The sequence below is a fragment of the Brassica oleracea genome, chromosome C7 (genome assembly GCF_000695525.1).
Source record: "Brassica oleracea var. oleracea cultivar TO1000 chromosome C7, BOL, whole genome shotgun sequence".
NCBI classification, from domain to species: Eukaryota; Viridiplantae; Streptophyta; class Magnoliopsida; order Brassicales; family Brassicaceae; genus Brassica; species Brassica oleracea.
In genome coordinates, this window is record NC_027754.1 from 25,139,671 (window position 1) to 25,165,477 (window position 25,807).

Below are 25,807 nucleotides of genomic sequence, written 5' to 3' on the forward strand. Positions count from 1 at the left end.
TGCGTTCCTAAATGGAGTGCTCCAGGAAGAAGTGTACGTAACACAGTCAAAAGGATTTGAGGATCCTCACTTCCCGGATCATGTGTACAAACTAAAAAAAGCACTCTATGGCCTGAAGCAAGCTCCGAGGGCATGGTATGAGAGACTAACTCAATTCCTGACCGAGACAGGTTTTAAGAGAGGAGGTGTTGACAAGACGTTGTTCATCCAGGAAACAGACTCGCATATCCTGGTGATCCAAGTCTACGTTGATGACATCATATTTGGGAGCACATCCAAGTACCTTGTCAAGGAGTTTGTGAAAACCATGACTAAGGAATTCGAGATGAGCATGGTAGGTGAGTTAACATACTTTCTTGGTCTACAAATCAAGCAAATGGACGATGGAATATTAACTGCGTCTCTCTGTCAACAGCTGAGGCTGAATACATAGCCTTAGGAAGCTACTGCACTCAACTCCTGTGGATGCGACAAATGCTTGTTGACTACGGGTATGTCTCCGACCCTATGCTAGTTCATTGTGACAACATGAGTGCCATTAACTTGAATAAGAATCCTGTGCAACACTCTCGCACAAAGCATGTCGACATCAGACACCACTTTGTGAGAGAGTTGGTAGAACTGAAACTTGTGATCATTGAACATGTCTCATCTGAAAAACAATTAGCAGAGATCTTCACTAAACCTCTCGTCTTCAACACTTTTCTGGGACTCAGAAAGGCGTTGGGAATTGTCGACCTATAATCACATCACCCATAATGTTCTAGGGGGTAGATAAGCTCAGGTAGAAGTAAGCTCACTTATAGTCACTCCTCTCAAAACCTTGTATCAACAATTTGTTAGAAGTCATAATCTGAGCTGTTCTTAGCTACCTTAGTCACGGGACTCTAAGGTGAAGGACACTCATCTTGGATCAGGATACTAAAACATTCTGTTCTGAGCATTGATCACTGTCTGGATTGAGTCAAGAAACACGGAAACGTCAGACAAAGTGCAACATTCTAAAATAACCGTGTGAAATGCCTAAAAGGAAGAACACTCGTTCTGGAGCAGGGTGTCACAACACTCTGTATCTAAGACGATCACTGTTCAGATTAGGCAAAATCAGAGATTAGTGCGACATTCATCTTGGATCAGGGTGCCACAACACTCTGCATCTGTGATGCTCTTTGCCCTACTAAGACTATGATTTTGGAAAAAGAAAAAAAAAGAGGGAAAAAGGCCTTATAGGTTCCCATTGTAGAAGCAGAGATGGGAGCACAATGCTGCGTGAAGTGCTACTAAAATGTGACTAAGCTAAGCGACTGATCTAGTCTTCAGCAAAACTTCTAGTGAACTAATCTGTGTCAGCTACTCGGCTGAGCAAGCTACAGATTGGAGTTGAATCATTGCTTTTCATTCGCTTATTTTTGACTTGAGTGTGTCTGAACCTGTCTGAGCTAGCCGTACCAATTCCCATAGGACATTGAACGTCTGTATATATATTGTACTTGATAAATCCTCAACAATCATGTCTTGATGATCACAGGAACCAGTTCTTATTACTCTCTACATATGTGTCTTGCTTAGAAGTGCATTAGGATTCCTTAGCGTAAAAGTGAATATTGGGCTTAAATGTCATTTGTGAAACAAGCTAATGGGTCAGTGTGATGGGCCAAAGCAAGCTGAAAGTGAAGCTACTTAACCACTAAGGGTTTTCAGCTGATGTGCCACACTCCAAACCGTGAAACCCCAAAGCTCGCTCTCATCCCAACGAGCAACATGCAACCTCGGAGAAGCTCACGATTGAAACAATCACTGGAGACTCAAAGTCCTCTGACATCCCCGATCAACCCAGATTCGTCGTCGTGTCAGCGGAAGTCCTCTCGCAAACGTCTCCGCCGTCCCACGCCAGCTACTCCGCCACCCCCGGAACCTGAGGTTGAATCTCTCTCTGAGGACAACACAGATGATGACGAATCTGACGCATCTCTGGAAGATGCTGCCTCTGACAATCCTCAAGATGAACAACCGGACGAGTTTCTTCCAAAAGGACCAAGATACGAGGAGAGTCGCCAAGAGTTTCAGATCCTGATTCAAGCCAACCCTGCGCTTCTCCGACCGTCCAAGGCACCAATCAACTCTCGCTTTGCTACGGTGGAAGCGACTGAAAGGTATCGGGATCTGAAGAACAGGAAGTTTCTTGTTCAGTATCGTCTCCCCTTAGACAAAGAGAATCTTCAAGATGTCAAGAAGGTGATTGTGGACTCAGGGATGATTTACACGGTCATTGACTCTGACCCCTTCAAACCATGCGTGATAAGACAGTTCATCGCAAATCTGGTGGATGCCGAGCCCCGAGGAGATGGAGTTGCAGTCTATGTTAAAGGCTCACTTATTAACTTCTCTCCAAGCCTGATCAACTCTCTGTATCTCATTCCATCATGTGAGGAGGATCCTGACTGGTCAACCTATAACATGGATCGAGTGTGTACGTTTCTGACAAACAAGCGAATCCGGCGCTGGGAAGATATGAGCTCCAAGTTTCTCACTCCCATAAATCAAGTGTTGTACAAACTTGTTTGTGCTAACTGGATTCCAACCACAAGCTACACAACCATGAACCCAGAACGTCTTCGATTCATCTACATGCTCTACCATGACCGCAAGTTCGACTTCGGAAAGCTTGTCTACAACCAGATCATGACAATGGCTGAGAACACGAGAACTGAACGCACTCGAAGAATCATCTTCCCCAACCTAATTCAGCAGGTGTTGCTTTTCCAACGTAACGTTCCTCCGGACTCTGACGATGAGGAATTCACTGGCATGCCAAAGAAAGTGGTCAAAGATAAGAAGGCAGGCTTAGGGTCTGGAGCCGAGTCTAGATCACCTAACCTTGAAGAAGACATTGAGCATGCTATAGCCGGTCTCAAGGCCATCAGAATGCGTCTTAGGAGTAAGATGGTCTTGAGGAGTTGGAATAACTAATGTTACATCAGTACTAATGTGATTTTTATCTTAATGTGCATCTATGCAGGGGGAGAATACCCACATCAGCAGCAGAATGAAGACAGTGATGGTGGAAGTGACTGAGGGAACGTTATATGTAGTCGATTCATCTATAGGCTCAAATTTTCATATGTTTGATTTGTCTCATAATTGATCGGGAGACAATGAGCTTATTGGATGTATTTTGGTGTTTAGGGTGAACTTCTCGATTGTGGTTTTAAGTTGTGTTCCAGGCTGGTTAATATTCTAGGGTTGTATCAAAGACTATTATCCGGATTGAATTCATGTTTTGAATGGATTGTTGGGTCTATTTTTCAACCCTAGCATATCTCCTGTTCAACAGTGGTTTTGCAGGTAGCATAGCGTGTCACATTCAGATAAAAAGGGGGAGAATGTTAGCTCCAGGAAAGGAGCTGGTTCAATGCAAAACAGAGCATGTGCTACATGGCTCATTCGGTATGTGAGATACCGGTTCAAAGTGGTTATGAGTTGATGACGTGGAGACATCGACTTAGAAGATCTTTGCTGTGGTGATAAGCTTGAGAAGATCTGCTGTTAGCATAATATTAGGAGAAGAGAATATTATGTAACAGAGTATATAACTGTGACTAGATAGGAAGTTCTAGGTTGGGGTTTTAGAGATTGAAAAGAGCAGTGCAAGAGGCTATTCTACACTGGCTCGTGGTGTAACAATTGGTGTAGTTCGATCACCAGTTGAGTGGTTGGATAGATTAAGGATTGGTCCGCAACAAGTCAGTGTTGACGTTGTTTAAGTCGGATTAGACAGGTCTTGTAAGATTGTCTAAAAGATTCTTAATAAAACAAGTTGTGTTCTTGAAAAGTGTTTCAGTTCTTATACTTTGGTATCCGTTTGATCTTTCATCTATCCCCGTACCTCACGCATGCTAAGCGAGCACTCTACCATCTGAGCTACATCCCCATTATTGAGTTCCGTTTTAGTGTGTGTATTGATGGTGATCCTGCAGCTAAAGAGTCGGCTCCAAAGCTTCAACTCCCCAAGGCAGCGAAGAACCGTCTATCTTTATTATTAGAAATACAGGCGGGATGATAATTTGAAAAATAGTTTAAATAGTTAGAGTAAATATTTAATATAAATTTTATAATTTATAAATATTATAAGATGAGTTAGTAACATTATGATTATTTTATCCTATGTATAATAAATTATTTGTATGTTTTAATAAATGTTTGGATAATTTTATAATTTTATTCTTCACATTAAGAATTAGTAACATTTTTATAAATATTATAAGATGAACATGTTTATTATCCTATGTATAATAAATGTTTAGTAAATTATTTGTATGTTTTAAAATTAAATTTATTGATAATTTTAACATGTCTCTTTTTTTTTTTGGTCAAATTGCCTATTTTAACATGTCTCTATTCGAATATTTTTTTTGCTATAAAATAAGGTTCTAGTTGTTGAAACTTAGAATAAAAAGTCTTCTAATTTCCATCTAATAGGCAATGGACTGTCTAAATACGTTAAATATTAAATTTCTGCATCTGTCTAAAGTAAAAGCATAGCTCCATCTTCGACCAATATTACTAAGCAGCTCTTGTCTCTTGGTAAGTCGTCGTGTAAACCAGGAGTCTCGCAACAGCAATACCATGAAGCGAAGTTTTAATTCGCCTTCCGCATCCGTCTAATTTAGTTGGAGACTCCCTCCAGCCAGGCATGTTGAGGTAGGCACGACCGACAGCTTGCTCACCTCTACACAACATGATGATGGGTATAAGTAAACACCATCTGCATAATAAACATCTGCCGATAATCGTAAATGGTACATGCCATCGATTGCGTTATCGTTTCAAAAATATTCATGAATTCCTTGCACGTAGTGTGCTTGGACGTTACCGCTAGCAAGACAAATCGATCCATAAGATTATGGAAGCGGTTGATAGAGAGCAATGGGAAAACTGTATGAGTCTGGAGGTCCAGGTCCTTGAAAACAGAGCTTGAAAACTACTCCCAATAGGCTGCTGCTGGTTTTGACTGCCGACAAGACTCGAAAACGTCCGGAAATTCTCATGTAAGGCCATGTCAGTACCATGGTAGTTCATGGGCCATTTTTGCAGTGGCAAGCTGTCCTGAACTGGAATCTACAGAGAGAGGAGAATCTTCTGTGAATCAATGCTGATCCTCTCTCACATATAATCTACTTTTATATTAGATAAGTTAAGATACAATACCTGCCAATTTACTTGGTTTTGAAGAGGGCTTCTGAGATGCCCTTCCACGGACATTAATCCAGCATTAGAAGGATTTGTCTGAGTCAACAGAGGATTATAAGGTAGGTTCTGGTATCTTGCCAATTGATTCTCAAAGGAAGCATCTAATGCTGGGACACCCACTAATCTTTGGAGTCGATTTCTTTTACTCTATTCCTATGAATCCAACCATCTTGGTTTCCTAGAAAGGGAAGAGGCAAAACTTTTAGTAAAGCAAGGTAGCCTGTAAATAGAACTATGTCCCTAAACAGACATAAAGCTAACGATAACTATATATACCAGAATCAGCATCTTCACAAAGTGGTGACAATGTGCTGGATGTATTTGCTGTTGAATCAACATTCACAGAAGTGGAGCCACTCAGAGAATTTGAATTGTTTTCTTTTATTCCATTGGAGCTTATCCTATTACCCTGTATAAATAGCATGAACTTATCAAAACCACCATTAAAAAAAGAGAACCCACTTTAAAAAGGAACAATATAATGCTGAGTAAATGGGTGTTTATATTCTAAAGAATATATTAGTACAATACCGAGAAAGAAGCTATACCTTAACCTCCAAATATTGAACAAAAACAATATGCATCAGTTCCCTGTACCCAGGGCCTGAGACTTTTATCCGAGATCCGGATTCGATCCGGATCCGATCCAAAAATCCGGATATCCGGAGGGGCCGAATCCGGATCTGGATAGTAAAATGTTGGATCCGTCAAAGCCGGATCCGGATCTGGATATCTTAATTGTTTAGTCCGGATATCCGGATCCGTAATTTTTATTAATAACTATTTCAAAAATAGTAATATCTATATATAAAAATTAAATTTATTTAATATGTTTTTCTTTTTATAATAGTATATATAAATTTTATGTAAATTTTGTAACATTATGCATAAAATAATTAAAAATATTATATATATATATATATATATTTTTAAATTATTGTTAATATTTTATATATATTAATATTATTATTTATTTATTTTAAGGATCCAAATCCAGATCCGGATATCCGCCGGATATTACAATTTTTAGAAGGATATCTGACACTCGGATATCCGAGAACCCCGGATCCGGATAAAGATAGTAAAATTATGGATCCGCCGAATAAGGATCCGGATCCGGATACCTTAAAATTGTCCGGATACCCGATCCGTCCCAGGCCTACGGCACCCATAAAAAAAACAGAGGACATAAGCACTAAAAGTAACAAATCACATTTCATTTTCCTTCTGTTCTCAAAGTAACATTTACGGTACACTAAATCGGTAAAAATGTGAAATATGGAAAACATAGGAAATAGTGAGGAAACATGAATGTAAAAATGTGAAATATGGAAAACATAGGAAATAGTGAGGAAACATGAATGTATATATTATTAACCTTGAGCTTTTCGTGAGCCTCTTTTACCGTTTTACCATCTTTCTTTGTGCTCATCTTTCCTAAAATTTCTGAGCACATTCCTATCAAACAGAAAGAGTGATACTGAAATTGAGATCGATATTAGTATGTTACTTGGATAAACCGATACCAATATATAGAACATAAATCCCAGATACATAATAAGACCATCTATATATACAAATTATGTCCGTACTTGGAAGCTTTGTGACGTGTTAGATAATCCAACCAGATCGGTTTGGTTACGGATCCGGAATCTTTCTTCAGGTAACGGAGAGACCGGTTCGGTTAACTCGTCAAAATTGGTTGAATCATTGAACCGAATCGGTAAAGAGGAGTCAGAAAGCTTGAAGTTCTGAGCACATTGAGCTATGTCAAATCCATCGGGGAGTATACTCACATCTATTTATACCGAAATCACACCGCCTTTCAGATCTAAAAGACTCATTGAATAACTCGTAGTGGGCATCTGAATTAATGGGGATAAACACGTAAAAACAATAACGCTCTCAATTTCAGATTCGTGAGGAAGGGCAAGAATCACCGTCGCCGTCGAACAATGAAGAACGAAGAACACACACAACATCGTGAAAATAGATTAGGGCTACACATAAGGATTACGAGCCGAAGAAACTGTTTGATCTAAAGCCCATACCACTAAACATACGCTTTAAGTTTAAAGCCCAGACGTGATCCAGATGACGAAGTGCTGTGTTTTAGGGTGAGACACGTGTCGCCTCGACAGAAGCCGACTTTCTGATGTGGCAGACGACGTGGAGGGCCCAGGAAAAAGTAAACTGTACTTTATAATAATAGATCTTTGGTAGTTTTACAAAAATATATATATATATATATATATATATATATATATATATATATATATCTTTGGTGCTTATCTTCCAGTTCAGCGTCTTCTTTTTTTCATCACGTATCTGTTAATGTGAGATTGAAACCTTCTATTGTATGACTTTTAAACCTCATTTAGAAACATCTGCAAAAAAAAAATTATATTTTCAAGTTTTCAAAATTCTATATTTAAAGTTTCAAGATGTTATTTTCCAAAACCAAAACTTCAAACTCAACTTAAAAATTGTTTATATTTTACACTATGGTCCTTATATTTATCATAGTTAATATAAATCCACAAAAAATTATATATAACTAACACATATATAAAAATATTACAACAATATTAATTAACAAAATCTTACATTAAAATATAAATATAATTCTAAATACATAATTAAATATTAAACTACAAGCAAAATACCACATTATTCCATAAAATTATTTCCGTAATGCTCTATTTTCCGTAATGCCATACATTGAACAGCAGTCACCAGAGCTCAACAAGGGATGTTGGTGAAGATTGCAGTTGAATCGCCTTCATCGCTTGCTCTCGTTTTCTTTTCAGGTGAAACTGTAGAAGAAACAAAAGCACGCGGGTCTTCACTATCCCATAAGTTTTTCTCTGCCCCATCCCGCAATGGCCCAAACCGCAAGAGCCTTGTCCTGCGAGGCACACTCCAAAATGGGCCTAGAATATCTCGGCCCAAACATGCCCCGTATGGGTCTTCTATGGGCTGACCCGCGGTTCGCGGTTCAAATTGCCATTCCTAGCAGTAATCAACTTGAAGCTTCCTTCTAGGCATGGGCATTCGGGGTCCCAATCGGATTTCGGTTTTATCCATTCGGGTTTTGGTTTTTCGGGTTTATCAAAATCAGCTTCATTCGGGTTATATAAAAGTTCGGTTCGAGACCGGTTGGGGTTCTATCGGATTCGGGTCGGGGTTAGTAAATCTCCAAATAACCGGTATAACCCATTGTACTTTCGGGTTCGGGTCCCAATCGGTTCTTCGGTTTTAAAATACATGATTTGTACCTATTTTGCAACTAAAACATAAATGAAATTGGTTCTTCGGATTTAAAATACATGATTTGTACATATTTTAATAGCCAAAACATAAGTAAAATCGATTCAAAAATAAGAAAAAACATCAAACGTGATCATTCACAATCAAGCGAAAGATAAACATACTTAGTGATAGAAAGAAAACCAGATAAATGAAATCATAAAACAAAAAATAAGTTCTCATGAAATGAGAAACATTATTCAATGAAAACAAAACCAAAATCTATAAACTTCAGGCTTCAACCGCCACATTCCACCATTAACCTTCGTGTAATAGATAATTATTTTAGAAATTCAATAATACCTTAAAGTATTTTGGATACATATTAAGAATTAAGATCATATTTGGGAGAAGTTTTTTTTGTGATTTTAAATGTTTCGGGTTCCATCAGATATCCATTTAGGTTCGGGTTTGGTTCGGATAATACTCATAACCCAAAATACCAAAAAACAAGATCCATTCGGTATTTATGTCGGATTCGAATCGGTTCGGATTCATTTTTATCGGATCGGGTTCGGTTTATTTGCCCAGCCCTACTTCCTTCAGTGGATTTTTATGGAATCTACCAGGACACTGAGCATCTATCTTCTTCCTTTATCGCTTGCTCTTTTTTTTGTTTATTTCGAGAGTTTCTATTGTTTCTACTGACTTGTTGGGAAAAGCTAGTCTCTATAATATAAACTTTGTTTCTCCTACTTAGAGGAGCCTTCTGATTAATATATGTGGTGTGAAGAAAAAACCGCACATACAGCCTTTTGGGAGAGGGAAATTAAGACACCCAAGTTTTATGCTATTAAACTGAATAATTTGTATCCCATTATCATTGTTCACATAAGGTTACAGTAGATGGTTAATAATGTTACTAAAATCTGATTTTGCTGCTGATTTTACCGATACTTCAACATCTCTTATTGAGACACACAGATTTCTTTGTCTTGTTAAGAGCTACAAAGATGAAAATGTCATGAAGTTAAGAGATGTTGGTGTAGATGGTAAATTCGACCAACCCTCAAGGCCCGAAGAACAGACGGCCCGGCCCACATGAAGCGGAGCATCGGTTTGGCACGGCGGCTTGAAGGGTCGATCTCTCGGCATAATGTGAGAGAGCTTTTGATGGGCTTCTCGACTAAACGCCCCGAGGAAACGACTCCACGAGACAGTGTGGGCTTCTCGGCCCAGCTAGTTAAAGCCCACATAGACGACACAAACTAGGTCACGGAAGAGCGTGAGGTCAGCTATAAACAGGGAAGGAAAGTCAACGTAAGGGGGATCCGAAATCACTGATACACACTGGGCGGCTAGATTAGGGTTTTACCTTTGTTATCTCGCCTTGTCGTATCTCTCCGGTAAAGCCTCTAAGGCTCCGGTACCTTTCTTTTCACGCATCTCCTTTCCTTGTAACCGACGAAACACTCTTCCGACCGTTAATAAGACGTCTTTGCTTAAGCCCACATCTAAAATCTGAACGTTCTCTCATTCCGTACCGTTTTCCGATCAAACAGTTGGCGCCCACTGTGGGGCCTTTAGCAAAGTAACGTCGATAAGATGGCGACAAGTAACGACGGCTCTTCCTCTGGAGAAGATCGTGAAGCCGCTGAAGTAACGCCGGCGTATTTCCCTGTGACTCCGACACCACACCAACCCGCTTCAATAGAAACTATCATGGCGCGCCTTGCGCAGCAAGATGCGGCCCAGAAAGCGGCGACCGACCAAATCGCAGCGCTCGCAAAGATCTTAGCCTCCCTCGCTGCGAACGTGGAAGCTTCGACGGTGCAGTACCGAAAACATCTGTTTAACACAGAGAGAGCGGCTGGTGCAGCACCAAAGCAGACTGCCAACCAAGATGTCGCCGATGATGACGTGGCCCAAACCCCCGTAGGTCTTAATGCGCAGACGATAAACGAGCTCGCCGCGCTGAAACAGTCGGCGCTGGATATAAACTCCAAGATTCATCATGTCACCACGTCCGCCCCTTAGATCGAGCGAGTCCTAGCAGAATCTCTCCGGACACCGTTCACCGAAAAGATAACGAAGGTCCGCCTCCGAAAGATGGAAAAGCTTTGTCTTCCAACCTTCGACGGTGTATCCGACCCTTCTGCTCACGTCACATCCTTCAATATCGCGATGCGACGCGCGAACCTCTCTGTCGAGGAAAAATACGCTGGCTTTTGTCAACTTTTCGTCGAAACCCAAGAAGGCATCGCTCTTAACTGGTTCACCGGTCTTCAGGAGAACTCCGTTGATAGTTTTCACGACCTCTCGACGGCTTTCCTCAAAAATTACATCATGTTCACTCGACAAGAAGCCGCCGCCACAGATCTTTGGAATCTCAACCACGCAAACGGGCAGAGCTTGAGAGATTTTATGGAAAAGTTCAAATCCATTGTCTCGAAAGTCGACGTACCAGACCATATAGCCGTGGAGTCGTTGATGAACACCCTCCACATTAAGTCACCATTTCGGGCTGATCTTTACCGAAACCCGACGAGATCAGTACCGGATGCCATCGCTCGATCCAATAACTTCATTCGAATGGAGGAGGATACTAGGGCAAAGGCGGCCAAAGAAGCAGCAGGGAAACAGACTCCCGCCCGGCCGAACGACGCTCGTTAAGAACCGCGCCAACATTCCACAAGTGGCAAGCCTAACCAGAAGAAGGGCTACATGAATGCTATAGACGACGGAGAACCATCGGGTTCCGCCGCAATGGCGCGAGAGAAGGGATGGAATCATTGGGATCAAGATACCAGCCAGCCAAAGTCTAGCTCCCCCGAACCAACAAGCTCGAACGCCGTCGAGCCGAGTAAATGGTGTTCCTATCATGAGGTCAAATCACATGATACGAAGGATTGCAAAGTCTTATACGGACACTTCCTCAAATCCATCGAAAGCGGGAAAATCGAGATTGAATCTCCGCAGAAGCCGAAAAACAATAAGAGTTGGAGCAAAAACAAAGAAAAGAAGATTCAGAAATCTCAAGCAAAAGCCCCTCAGAGAGAAGAGCAAACTAATCCAGAGAAGCAGTTAGTATACGAAGAAACGGTACAAGTTAACGAAGATGTTCTACCAAGCAAAGTGTTCCATAAGACACGGTAGTCGTCAACTGGCGAGTCTTCGAAGGCAGAGTCATCACATTTAACAAAGAAATAAGATCTCTGCCAATCCGGCGTCTTATTAGGATGTCTTCCTATCACATTGTAGCTGGGGCGCATTTTTATCAACAGAAGCCCGTCGTCTAACGAGACAGACGTCAACTCCTCGAAGACACGAACGTTCAACGAGACATCAATTTCAGCGGCCATAACCATCAGGGCCACCGCGATACGCCACGAACCATTCAAAAACCGACTCATCGCTGCATCTCGGTGCCTCGCATACAATGTGATTAGTCGAGGAATTGGGCAATGTGATTAGTCGAGGAATTGGGAACCAAAGCTTCGTGTCATCTCGAAAATAGGATTCGTAAACGCACTAATACCCAACTGGCGGTGACTAAGGCCTCTGGTTTTCCGAGGGAATCAAGAAAGTTACCCCTAGTCCATGACGTTCCCTCAGAAGCTTCTTCACGCTATTGGGAATTGACTGAGTCTTAGTAACGTTCTCCCAAGCTTGACCACTCACATCAGGAGAGCGCAGAAACTCGGAAGCTATCGCCGGGAGTTCCTCAAAGATCCCTCCAGGATAATAGCACATCGACACGTAATTAACAGCGAAAGCTTCGTCCCCCACACCGCCAGAACCGTCTCTCTCGCAAGCTTGTGGCTCATCTGGATTTCCTCTCACTTCTTGCCGATACGAACGCGCAGATTCGGAGACTAGGATCCTTTGAGACAGATCTAAATTCCCGGTGTCCATCATCGCGTCGTGATGATCCGTTCAAATTCTTCAAGCGGTGCCTCGGTCGCATCTCTCGAAGGACTAGAGGAGGCTGCGATCTCTTTTCCTCTCTGTTTACGAGAAAACCTCCCGCCAGACGACATATCGCTATCTATGTTACAACAACAACCTAGAGAGAGAAATGAGAAGGAGGAGAGAGAGTATACCTGAGAAGTGCGGAGAATAATGGAGAGAATGAGAAGGAAGCGAGTATTTATAGGGAAAGAAGGGGTGCCTCCCTGAGGCGTCATCATTTGGCCTACATGGGCCTATGTGGGCCTAGAAATAGTTACCTAGCCGCCGAAGAAATCGAAGCGTCGTTTTGACTTCCCGTTTTAACCGGCCTCAACCCTGATCAGAACCAATGGTTAAGGGAAAACCTAACCAAGCCAAAGCCGGTTTGGTAGAGATTTTATTAAACCACCCGACAAAGGGAAAGCGCCTAACGATGCCTCGCGACATCCGGTCAGGAGACATTCATTCGAAAACAGAGACGACACAAACTCGGTCACGGAAGAGCGTGAGGTCAGCTATAAAAGGGGAAGGAAAGGCAACGTAAGGGGGATCCGAAATCACTGATACACACTGGGCGGCTAGATTAGGGTTTTACCTTTGTTATCTCGCCTTGTCGTATCTCTCCGGTAAAGCCTTCAAGGCTCCGGTACCTTTCTTTTCACGCATCTCCTTTCCTTGTAACCGACGAAACACTCTTCCGACCATTAATAAGACGTCTTTGCTTAAGCCCACATCTAAAAACTGAACGTTCTCTCGTTCCGTACCGTTTCCCGATCAAACAGTTGGTTTCAACGACACATCACTTATATTGTTCTATGGATCACTACCCCGGCCTCCAGATTTCAAGCTACCACTTCCCAAGGCTAGTTTTAGGACACAACACCACGAATTGCAGAAGCTCAGTACCAAACTTCATATTTTTCCAGGTCACAATCACTTCGCTCATTTGAATTTTATATGGAACCGAGCCTTAAATTATAGTTGTGAGGTGGACCATACACGTTCTGAAATCTGTTATGTTGATGGAGTTCATGAATTTGAGACTTGTTCCAAGCTACAAAGGGGGGAATGAAACACAAGGCATGAGCATGGCCGGCTTATAACTATATTGGACCCATGGACAAATTTGTTTTTTATGTATTATAGTTAACTAGCCATAATATTATGGGCCCTTGTCATAAAAAATAGACAAAAATCTAGGCTGTTTTCATCATTAAATTTAGGCCCCTGACATATGTCATGTTTGCCTCCCCTAGAGCCGGCACTGGGCATGAGGCTGTTGATTCTAACTGAGAAATCACTGCTTGACAAGGCTAATGAAGCTGATTTTGTAGTCAAGGGAAACTGGTTACATAGTAGCCTAATTGTTGAATAAGTTTTCCACTTGCTAAGACCAGCCGAGCTCATTAAACTCCATGTATATACTGATTTCTTCAGAATGGTAAAGAAGAGCTTCGAAAGACTGATTTTACACAAGGATTTTGTACCAACAACGATAGCAGAAGCAACAACAAGCAGATATGGTGGTTCTTGTCATTAATGTATATGTTGGTGTTTCGAAAGATGGTTTTGATCGTCTAAAAGGCCAGACAAGGGAGCACGCAAAGGTTCTTAGTAAACCTATAGCAAGTTGAATTTGGCAGCTTTGAGGATCCAAATCATGTGACACGTGGTGGCTTTAAGTCAAGGGTAACTAATCATCTTCTTGGATCGATTTTGATGACATGGCTGTGGTATATGGAACTAGAAAACGTCTAAGGAATGCAAGAATTCGGTTCTTCACATTCAGCTGTCGGTTAAAAACCACAGAGAACATCTACTCAAAGGAACTCATCTACAAAGCTGTCACCAAAGCACTTGTTCAATGGAAAGAGCATCCCCAGATCAAAGATTTTACAAGATTTCATCATCAAGTATATTACATGGAATTTCTCTAAGGAGCATCAACTTTTCATCTTTGAGGACAAGGATATTCTGAAGAAGGGAGTATTGTGACAGAAATATCTATTAGCTATCCGGTTTACTCAACTTTGGTTTAATTATTAATCTTTATGCATTTTGGTTTAGTTCTTTGGTTTAGTATTCTTGGTAAGCTCATCTATATGTACGAGCTTAGCTCTTGTGGAGAAATCAACCAAATACAATTTATCTTCTCAAACCCTAAATCTGATCTCTAGAATCATCATCATCTAACATCCACCTTCGAATCCTTGTTGTTCGAGTCGATCCTTCTTCCTCTTTGATCGTCTTCTAGACTTTGATTTGCCTTGTTTTGGATTCACAGAGAATCTCTAGGTTGGGAGTATCTATATATCTATCTATAGTGTTTCCCCTTTCACAATACCTAGCAAATATTTCATCAATCAAAATAAAACCCAACAGACCATAGAGATTATGAAAATATCTGGACGTTGGACTGATAATTTGTAAAAGAAAAATAACAGAGGCTAGGTAGATTTTGATACGACTACCGATGACTAAGTAGACAGACAATCAATTTTGGGATATTTTATTAGGTAAAAGAAGAGGTTAGATAATGTATGATTGTGAAGATTTAATTATACAAATAAAGAATAATATAAAAATCCGGAATTCTTAAAATTGCTATTCGGATCCGGATCCGTAAAAATGCTATCCGGTTCTGGATCCGGACCTTCAAGATATTTGAAGTTAATATACACATACTAAAATCCGAATAATCACGGTATCTGAATTCAGTTTTTTTTTCAAAAAGAAGTTTAAATTTTTTAAATTAAATTAAAACTAACAAATTAATAATTTAGTTACTATTTAAAATTATTATTGCTGAAAATTGAAAATTATTGAAATTTAATAAAATTTAAATTTTATTTATTATTCATAATATACATATATAAATATTATTATACTTTTAATATTTTTAAATTATATAAAAGGCCGATTCAGATCCGGATATCATGATCTTAAATTTCAGTATCCAGATCCGTAAAATCACTATCCGGATCAGAACTCGGACTTAATAAGGGATATTCGATATTAAGTCCATGCCTAATTGCAGTTTATAATTGACCAATTAAAAAAAAATTACGGAACCAAACTTATATTCCTAGTCAAAACCAGTAATATCGGTCGTTTGGTTCGGGTCAAAATTCCAGGCCTAGTGTCGTCAACCAGTAAAACGGAACCTGACCATCAAACTACATGTATCGAATCCGAATTCGAATAAAATATTGGTCTAGAAGGTAAATATGATAAATTAACGGCGAGATTAAAGGAAGAGAAAAAACAAAAATAGCACTAAATCAAGTTTTTGTTCCCAAACTAGCATTCAAGGTCAAAAGTCACAAAAATAGCACTTAATGTTTTATCAAAAGTCACAAACTTAGGGTTTAGAGTTAAAGGGTAGGGTTTAGCATTTAGGGTTTAGGGTTTAAGGTTTAGAGTTTAGGGTTTAGAGTTGAGAAATGAGGTTTTGGGGATAAGATTTCAAATTTTGAAAAATAAAAAAATTAAAATTTTCAAAAGATAAAATGCTATTTTGGTCATTTTAGTTTTCGGGTGCTATTTTTGTGATATAAACTTAGAAATGTGATATTTTGGAGATTTGCCCTTAAAGGAATCAACTACTGTATCATAAATATCCCGCGAATCAGAAAAGAGGAAATACAATATTGTTTTGTAATGATAAGATTTGATAAAATTAACAGCGAGAGAGATTAACAGTAATTTTGGCACCAAAAACACCCCGCGAAGCCTTTAATTAACCAAACTAATCCGCTTCAATTAGCGCCAAAATGGAACACGAAGAGACCTTATTTAAACAAACCCTAAGCATCCACTCTCACCACTACCTTCTCTCTTCTTCATCTGTACACTCGATCTCTCGTTTGCTCAAATGGAGATGCGGAGAACCGAACACGAAGCAGCTGTTTCAAGTTCAGACGATTGTAAGGTCGTTGCAGATACTCCCGATGAATCCTATGTGGTCTTCAGGACATCCACCGGAGTCCGAATCTCTTCTCAACTTGACGGTATTATCTGTTCAAATGGATCCAAGTCGGATCTTTCCGATGCTATGCCGGTGAAAGACGAGGTAACCGGTGACGGTTCTGTTACTCTTTGTGATGATGTAGAATCTGAATCGTATAGGGCGGCGAGTTTAGAGTTCCGTGTTAAGGAGGAACCTAGTATGGATTTTGAGAATCAAGGAGAAGAAATGGTGATTGATATTGTAGAGAAGCCTGTGATGGTTGCTCAAGAAGAAGCACAATCTGTAGTTGAAGCTGTTTCAAGAGGCTCTGGCAACGAGTGTGTTACTGTTGATGTCAAACAAGAACCTGAGAATCTGGAGACAGAACAATCTATTATACCAACTGCTCTCATCTTGGCGTCTAAGCCACTTCAAGTTATCCGACCGAAGGCTGAGATGTTGGATACACCTGAGGTTATTGATGTGGAATCAGATTTTTTGAATCGACTAGTTAAGCAAGAGAGGAGTGGTACTCATGTGAAGATGGAACCACCGGTTGAGGAAACAAAGGTGGGTGCTTTGAGTTTGAGTTTGCAAGTGAGAGAAGAGAAGCCTGTGTATGCGAAGAAGGTTAATACAGAGGTTGATGCAAGAAAGGTGAAAGTGGAAGATGGAGATTTCCCGGTGGAGAGAGACTGGTACTTGGTTGGGAGGTCTCTTGTCACCGCTACTTCCACTAGTAAAGGAAGGAGACTGGAAGATAACGAAGTTGTGAATTTCGCATTTCCCTCTACTGTCAACTTGAAAGTCCCAAACATTGTTCGTTTCTCTACCAAAAGATGTGGAGAAGTAATCCCTTTACTGCAAAGATATTTGTTAATACTTATGCTGAAGCTCAACTGAAGAGACTAATGGTTTTGATTTGTATCTTCTTAGATTGGAAGGCTTCCAATGGAATGGTCGAACTGGGCTGTGAGCCTTTTGAGATCTGGTAAAGTCAAAATGTTAGGCAGATGTGTAGCTGCGCCATCCTTTCTTCAAATGATGCAAGATATTATGCTATATGTTAGGTAATGATCGTCTTTGTCTCTTTTAGTTGTTTGTTTTGTGGGAAACTGATATGGCTTTTGGGCGGCAGTTTCTACATTCACAGCTCCATATTCACTGATGTTAGCAAATCCACTTGGCGGATTGGTTCTTCACCTAACATAGAGTCCACGCTTCATCCGCTTCTGCAGCTTTTCAGACACTTGACAATCAAACCTTACCAAAAGGCACGTACCACACTTTCATGTTCCAATACCTTTTTTGGTTTATGTTTCTCATTTTTTATATCTTCAAGCAGGCTGAGTTTACTCCTCAGGAACTTGACTCTCGCAAACGCTCCCTCAACTTGGAGGTATGTGTTCCTCTTCAGTTTCTTTGTTCATTTGGTGGGTAATCTAGAAACTTGATGGAAACTTGCTTTGATTGGTCAGAATGACTCGGATGAAAGAGCAGCATTGTTGGCCATAGCGAAAAGAAGAAAAGGTGCTCCACTGTGTCTCGAGCACAACAAAGATGAAGAAGATTCTCCTGAGTCATATATGAATCGGGTTGTTGGCGCTGCAGATTCATATAACCTGGAGGTTGGTGGAATATTTATAAAAATATTTTCTTGTCCTTAAAAAGCAAAACTAATTATAATAGTAACTTCTCTTGTCAATCTTTTAGGAAATGGAAGCTCCAAGTACACTCACCTGCGACCTGAGACCGTACCAGAAACAAGCACTCTACTGGATGTCAGAATTTGAAAAAGGAATTGATGTTGATAAAGCAGCTGAAACTCTCCATCCTTGCTGGGAGGCTTATCGAATCTGTGACGAGTATGTACTATCTCACATACTTACAACAAACTGTGATTTGTTCAAGTTTATTCATCTATAATAACGTTGATTTTTATGTGATTATATTAAGGAGGGCGCCTTCAATTTATGTGAACATCTTCAGCGGTGAAGCAACAATCCAGTTTCCAACAGCTACACAGATGGCAAGAGGCGGAGTATGTTTCTTGAACACGCTTAATCATCATTTTAACACATCTCTGTCTCTCTAGTGGCATGGATTGCGGCCAATATTCTCTGCATGTGGTTTTGATTAGAATATGTAACTTTTTGTTTGCAGATATTGGCAGATGCCATGGGACTTGGAAAAACTGTGATGACAATTGCACTAATACTTGCACGGCCAGGCCGAGGTAACCCAGAAATTGAAGACGACTTGGCGGCAGATGTTAATGGAGATACACCTAAGAGGAAGGAGAGTCATAAAGCACTAACGTGTGTGAAGGCCAAAGGAGGCACTCTTATTGTTTGCCCCATGGCATTGCTAAGCCAATGGAAGGTGAACTGCAGCTGTTTATTCTTAAGGTTCTTAGAATTTTTTTTCAGAAAAGTCTCATGGATTGTTTTCACTTTGTTCCAGGACGAGCTTGAGACTCATTCAATGCCTGACACTGTGTCTGTGTTAAGTTACTACGGAGGGGATAGGACGCAGGACGCAAAAGCTATAGCGAGTCATGATGTGGTCTTGACAACTTATGGTGTCTTAACCTCTGCTTACAAGCAGGTAAGAAAGTTTTCATGCATCACTTCAGTCCCAAAGGTGTGTTCTTTTCTATCAGTTTAGTTGAACTTAAATTCTGATGATATGCAGGATATGGCGAACAGTATTTTCCACAGAATTGATTGGTACAGGATTGTTCTTGATGAAGCTCACACTATCAAATCATGGAAAACACAAGCTGCTAAAGCTACGTTTGAGTTGTCTTCACACTGCAGATGGTGTCTGACAGGGACCCCTTTACAAGTAAGATATTAAAAGCAACTTCGAATAGATGATCTGAGCCTATACTCTTTTGGTACTTACTGGCTCTATCTATACAGAACAAGCTTGAAGATCTTTACAGTCTTCTATGCTTCCTTCATGTCGAACCATGGTGCAATTGGGCTTGGTATGATGAATTATCATCTGAAATCGTACTATATTTTGCTATTTAACTTTACAACTTAATGTATGTGTGTATGTATATACACAGGTGGAATAAGTTGATTCAGAAGCCATATGAAAATGGTGATCCACGAGGACTAAAGCTAATCAAGGCGATTTTGAGGCCATTGATGCTGAGAAGAACAAAGGAGACGAGGGACAAAGAAGGAAGGTAGATGTTTTTCACTGCTACAATCTTTTTTTCTTTTGCTTGTCCTATGCTTAACGTTCATCTAACTTTATCTGTAAACTTCCAGTCTAATTCTTGAACTTCCTCCAACCGATGTTCAAGTCATCGAATGTGAACAGTCTGAAGCAGAACGTGACTTCTATACTGCCCTTTTCAAGAGATCTAAAGTAAGTGTTATAGTTCCAGGCTTCAAGCACAATAAAAGCTTAATCATAATCTGTTTCAACGATTGATAATGTCTTGGTAAATGCATAACCTTCTGTCTTGTTTTGGAAACAGGTCCAGTTTGACCAGTTTGTGGCACAAGGAAGAGTTCTTCACAACTATGCAAACATCCTCGAGCTCCTCCTCCGTCTACGCCAATGTTGCAACCACCCTTTTCTAGTTATGAGGTACATTTGTAGTAGACTTATTTATTATCCCTTGGAAGTGGATTCTAATGCATTCTGAAAAATTGCAGCCGGGCAGATTCACAACAATACGCTGACTTAGACAGCCTCGCAAGGAGATTCCTTGACAAAAACCCTGACTCAGTTTCTCAAAAAGCTCCCTCTCGGGCATACATCGAAGAAGTTATCCAAGACATACGCGATGGCAACAGCAAAGAGTGCCCAATATGTCTGGAGTCTGCAGATGATCCCATTCTCACACCCTGTGCTCACAGAATGTGCCGTGAATGTCTCCTTACTAGCTGGCGCTCTACTTCTTGTGGTCTATGCCCAATCTGCAGGACAGTACTGAAGAAAACTGAGCTCATCTCATGCCCAACGGAGAGTATTTTCCGTGTTGATGTTGTAAAGAACTGGAAGGAGTCCTCAAAGGTCTCGGAGCTTATAAAATGCTTAGAGAAGATTCGGATGTCTGGTACGGGAGAGAAGAGCATTGTGTTTAGCCAGTGGACTTCGTTTTTGGATCTCCTGGAGATTCCTTTGAGAAGAAGAGGAATTGGATTTCTTAGATTCGATGGGAAGCTTGCACAGAAGGCGAGAGAAAAGGTCTTGAAGGAGTTCAATGAAACCAAACAGAAAACAGTAAGTAAATTTGTCTTTTTTAATAAAATCTGTTTAAATGGAACACAGAGCTTAAAAATCTTCATACTTCTACAGGTTCTGCTTATGTCTCTGAAAGCTGGAGGAGTTGGTCTGAATCTGACTGCAGCTTCAAACGTCTTCTTAATGGTACTATGTCTCTTCAAGCTTGCGTTTAAATTGTTTTGATTATGAAGAAATAATGACATTTCTTTTTTTCTTGAAACACTTAGGATCCATGGTGGAATCCGGCGGTGGAAGAGCAAGCAATCATGAGAATTCATCGCATAGGACAGAAAAGAACTGTATGCGTCAGAAGATTCATTGTCAAGGTACCACTATAAACTGCATTCTCCAGTTTTTTTATGTCTCGTAATCCATCTCTTAACTTACATGATTTGTCTTTGGATGATTGTGCGCACATGCAGGATACAGTAGAGGAACGGATGCAGCAAGTTCAGGCGAGGAAGCAGCGGATGATTGCTGGAGCTTTGACTGACGAAGAAGTCCGGTCGGCCAGACTTGAGGAGCTTAAAATGTTGTTCCGATGAGAGAAGATGACCAACAGAGAACGACTTTTTATTTACTTTAGTAATGAGTTATGCCTTTTATTCCATTTTAAACTGTTTTGTAAATAGCAGTAGAAATTGCAGCAGTCCGTAGTGAGTTTGATATTTCCATTCTCTTACAATCCCTCTTGTTTTTTTTTTTTTGTCTTTCTATCTTTAGGTTGTGTATTGGTCTGCACCACCATTAACTTTTCTAAGCTTATATAGTGTAGGAACGTGTTATGGTTTTAGCTAAGGCTCCTCCTTGGAATGGAGCCTGTGCTCAAATTTTACCCAGTTAGTGTACTCATAACATGAAGCACTGGGGCCAGCAGGATAAGTAATGGAACCAGTATCTGAGCTACTTTCCTGAAGCCTAAGATTAGCAACGGATCATTGAACTATCATAACCTTCTGAACGTGGAAACAAAACTTTCTCAGAAGGTTATTGTTGAAAGCATTGTTACTTCCAAGGTATTTATTACACGAGTAGAAACAATGGAACGGTCTCATTCAAAGCCATAGGAACCGAAATTATCCTATACAAGCTGTCACAATCACTAACAGGAAGATTACAACAACTCCAAGATGCCAAAAATTATTTCTAGGACGGACGGCTATAAGGAGCTGGTTTTATACTTGCTGCCTCGGACAATTAGCTCTTTTCAATTCACTAAGAAGACGGCGAACTCAGGTAGAGCGGATTCTCTAATATGACACACCAAGACATTGAAAATCTTCTGAAAGAACAAAGGATTCACTCTTTCAAGTTTTTAAGAATATCAAAAATGTTTATTATTCATAGTCAAAATACAACTTATTTACAGGATTACATATGCTGAAAACTAGATAAAATGTGATACGAATTAGCATATTTAATGCCTTGCAAATAACATAAGACCATACTATAAACTATGCAAATACATGTGTTGTAATGGTTTAAAAAAATATATCTAATGGATTTCTCATTAGTCTCCATGTTTAGAACTTCATAAATCAGTTTATTTGAGTGCATCTTATAGTTGCTCGAGTTAAGTAATGAATTGTGAATTTGTTTCAACGAAATTTGCTATGATTATTTCGTGATCAGCTTGATACTTTCTAAGTTCGAATCAATTTGAACTACGAGTAGTCATTTTTAAACATTATCTTCTTCATTCATTCTCTTGCTAGAATTCTTTGATCCATACTACCAGTAGTCCTTTTAAATCCTTATGGAGTAGAGAGTGGATTACACTGTTACCATTGTATTAGCGCATGTGGCAGAGGTGAGATATTTAGAACGTAAGGAAGTAGAAGTATTTACATTGTCTTTTGCTTTGTATTGAACCCCTCAGGCGTCAGGCAATATCTTTATATTTTGTGATTAATATGATTTTATATCATAAACTTGTTATTACTATAGTAAAGAAAGAGTTATGTCTTGCATCCAGAAAGAAAGTAAAAACATAAAGAAAAATGGTCTCCTGGTAAGAAAACATAAGATTAAGATGGTCTCAAAGAAAACAACATATCGAACAGCTTTACTTTAGATGGTCTATCTAAGAAAGGCGAACCCTTTACGTTACCTTTGGGGGAAGCTTGCATTAAGATTCCGAATTCAGTCATTGAGAAAAACAGGAAGTCTTGGGAGCCCTTTTGTCTTAGGGCAGTTCTACTCGGAACCCCTGTCTCAAGGTACATTGCACAACATTGTCAACGGGATATGGAGCAAATATCACCGGGACATTGTTGTATCTAAAATGGAGGGTTTCGCCTTTCTCTTCCGCATACCAAATGCTGCGACAAGGAACATGGTCATTAAACAGAAGCTCTGGCATATTGAGGGTCAAACCATGTTCGTTGACAAATGGGAACTGGGTGTTATCCCGGTTAAGCCCGAGCTCTCCTCTGCCCCTATTTGGCTGGAGCTTAGGAAGGTCCCGTTTCAGTTCTTCAATGAGGACGGTCTGGAGAGGATCGCAGGGCTGGTGGGTCACCCGAAGTTCTTGCACCCTTCGACAGCGAACAAAACAAACCTGGAGGTGGCCAAAGTCTTCACTATCATTGATCCTAGGAAGCCGCTCCCTGAGGCAGTTAACGTTCAGTTCGAGTCAGGCGACATCTGCAGAGTCTTGGTCTCGAGTCCTTGGATGCCCCCGGTACGCGAGTCCTGTAAGGAAATTGGTCACATTTCCAAACGATGTCCTCATGCTCCTAAAACATGTTCCCTATGCAAATCTGCTACTCATGTGCTAGCAAACTGCCCTAAAAAAGGTAAGCAGAATGTACCGGGAAAGAAGATAAGACGCAGGAGGTCTAAAGACAAGCAGAAGTGGATCGTTGTGGACCCACCCACAACAAACAAGTCTCCTCAGATTGACAGTGCCATTAGTCCAGTGCCACCTGAGTTACCAGTTATCCCTCTAGAACCTAAATCTCCTATTAATCCTCTGGTGCCTCAGGCGGTCCTAACTCGTACTGAGATTCAACTTCATTCAAAGTTGGGGACGTCTCAGGATACTGTTAGAGGCGAGTCAAGTGGCACTGCTTTACTGCCTCATCGTCAGCTATTGAGGTGTGGCTCAGGTGCTTCTAGGGGTTCTCAGTCTGATGTTCAGCCGGATTCGTCTGATGTGGAATCTTCTGACTCTGAGTTAGAGGAAGGAGAATTCAGTACACACGAGCCGGATTTTGAGGTTGTTCGTAACAAAAAGAGATTTCCAGGTCAGAAAGGAAAACGGGGCAGGGGCCCCAAAATAAATAAACTTATGTCGTCAGACATTTTTTGCTGGAATGTGCGTGGCCTGAATAAATTTAGTCACCGCAGCGGTTTACGGAAATGGTTCAGGAATAATTCTCCTCTTTTTGGTGGTCTCCTTGAGACTCATGTAAAGCAGACAAAAATGAATAAGTTTGTTTCAGATGTTTTTTCCAGGATGGTCGTCTGATGATAACTATGGTTTTTCGCCACTTGGCAAAATATGGATTATCTGGCACCCGTCCCTTTTGGTCTCTATTATTTACAAGTCGTTGCAGATGATCATTGCTGAAGTAACTTGGCCCTCTTCTCAGTCCAAGACCTTCATCTCTCTTATTTACGCTTCCAATGATGTTGTTGAGCGGGTAACCCTCTGGGAGGAAATTGCCTCGCTTGCTGCAACTTACGAATTAGATACAAAGCCATGGATCCTTCTTGGGGACTTTAATCAGATCAGGGATCCTGCTGAGCACTCTAGTCCACCCTCTTTGAATATGAACAAGAGAATCAGGGATTTTAACAACTGTCTCATCAACGAAAATCTTGAGGATCTCAACTTCAGGGGTACTACTTTCACTTGGTAGAATAAACAGAAGTCTGCTCCGGTGGCCAAGAAGATGGATAGGTGTCTTGTTAATGGCGATTGGTACACTGTTTTTCCTTCTTCAGTAGATCTCTTTGGCAACTCTGATTTCTCGGACCATGCTGTTATTTCGGTGTCCCTGGACCCCAGCCGTGTAAAAACGAAGAAACCCTTCAGGTTCTATAACTTTCTAACCCAAAACCCGGACTTCCTAGCTATGGTTTGTGTCAACTGGTTTTCCTTCAACGTCACCGGTTCAGCAATGCTCAGGCTATCCAATAAGCTGAAGATGTTAAAGAATTGTATCAGGACTTTTAGCCACCACAATTACTCGGGTATTGAGAGGAAGACAGCTGAGGCTCATGCTAAATTGCTTCTCGCTCAGTCCGCCATGCTGTCCTCTCCTAGAACGTCTAATGCTTCCGTTGAGCTCCAAGCTCTGAAAGAATGGGAAGAATTATCGTCTGCTGAAGCTGCCTTCTTCTTTCAAAGAGCTCACATTAACTGGATCACTCTGGGAGATGGCAACAGCAGATTATTCCACAGATATGCGGCCTGGAGGCAGGCTCATAACCATATTCACTACCTGTTTTCGGATTCTGGTGAAAAGATTGATTCTCAGACGGGTATTGAAAATCTGTGTGTCGGTTATTTCTCTGATCTTCTTGGCAGTTCAGTGTCCCAGCCCATGTTTGTCCAAAGTGATCTTGATCTTCTCTTTGATTTTAAATGCTCTGCGGAGCAGGTTGCTAAGTTTCAGGCAGGTTTCACTTCAGAGGATATCATACATGCTTTCTTCTCATTACCCAAGAATAAAATGGGAGGACCGGATGGTTACACGGCTGAGTTCTTTACCGCTGCTTGGTCGGTGATTGGCCCGGAGGTTACTGAAGCCATACTAGAATTCTTCCAATCGGGCCGTCTCCTAAAGCAATGGAATGCAGCATCCCTGGTGCTCATACCGAAAAATCCTAATGCTTCTCTTACTACCGATTTTAGACCAATATCTTGTCTCAACACAGTGTACAAAGTGATCTCAAAACTTCTTGCTTCGCGGCTGAAGGTGATCCTCCCTCTGATGGTTTCCAAATCCCAATCGGCCTTTCTTCAGGGACGCCAGCTAGCGGAGAATGTTCTACTGGCGACAGATCTAGTCAATGGTTATAACACTCAAGCGATCACTCCCCGCGGAATGCTGAAGGTTGATCTGCGGAAAGCATTTGATAGTGTTAGATGGGACTTTATCATTGCCTCTTTGCGTGCTCTGGCAATCCCAGAAGGTTTCATCGGTC

The 25,807-nt window shown here is 40.7% G+C and overlaps 1 protein-coding gene and 1 long non-coding RNA gene across 3 annotated transcripts; one reads left to right on the top strand and one right to left on the bottom strand.

Annotated features, from left to right (window-relative positions):
* Positions 1-4,418: 4,418 nt before the first annotated feature.
* Positions 4,419-7,246, bottom strand: LOC106306438. 2 transcript variants are annotated; one of them, XR_001263144.1, is made up of 6 exons: positions 6,843-7,246; positions 6,629-6,708; positions 5,799-5,841; positions 5,527-5,659; positions 5,209-5,428; positions 4,419-5,118 (listed from the first exon to the last, which is right to left on the bottom strand). It is a non-coding gene; the product is annotated as an uncharacterized LOC106306438 (long non-coding RNA). The 2 variants fall into 2 exon arrangements; XR_001263145.1 differs by lacking the exon at positions 5,799-5,841 and having other exon boundaries at positions 4,420-5,118; positions 6,843-7,245.
* An 8,993-nt stretch (positions 7,247-16,239) lies between these two features.
* On the top strand, positions 16,240-21,415 carry LOC106306437 (putative SWI/SNF-related matrix-associated actin-dependent regulator of chromatin subfamily A member 3-like 3). Its single transcript, XM_013743056.1, has 18 exons — positions 16,240-17,248; positions 17,336-17,469; positions 17,538-17,673; positions 17,745-17,798; positions 17,878-18,027; positions 18,113-18,264; positions 18,356-18,440; positions 18,563-18,781; positions 18,863-19,006; positions 19,094-19,246; positions 19,324-19,391; positions 19,476-19,598; positions 19,684-19,783; positions 19,896-20,008; positions 20,077-20,647; positions 20,723-20,794; positions 20,878-20,976; positions 21,073-21,415. Exons 1-18 carry the CDS (start codon positions 16,325-16,327, stop codon positions 21,193-21,195), a joined length of 3,420 nt encoding a protein of 1,139 aa, XP_013598510.1. The 5' UTR covers positions 16,240-16,324; the 3' UTR covers positions 21,196-21,415.
* Positions 21,416-25,807: the final 4,392 nt, after the last annotated feature.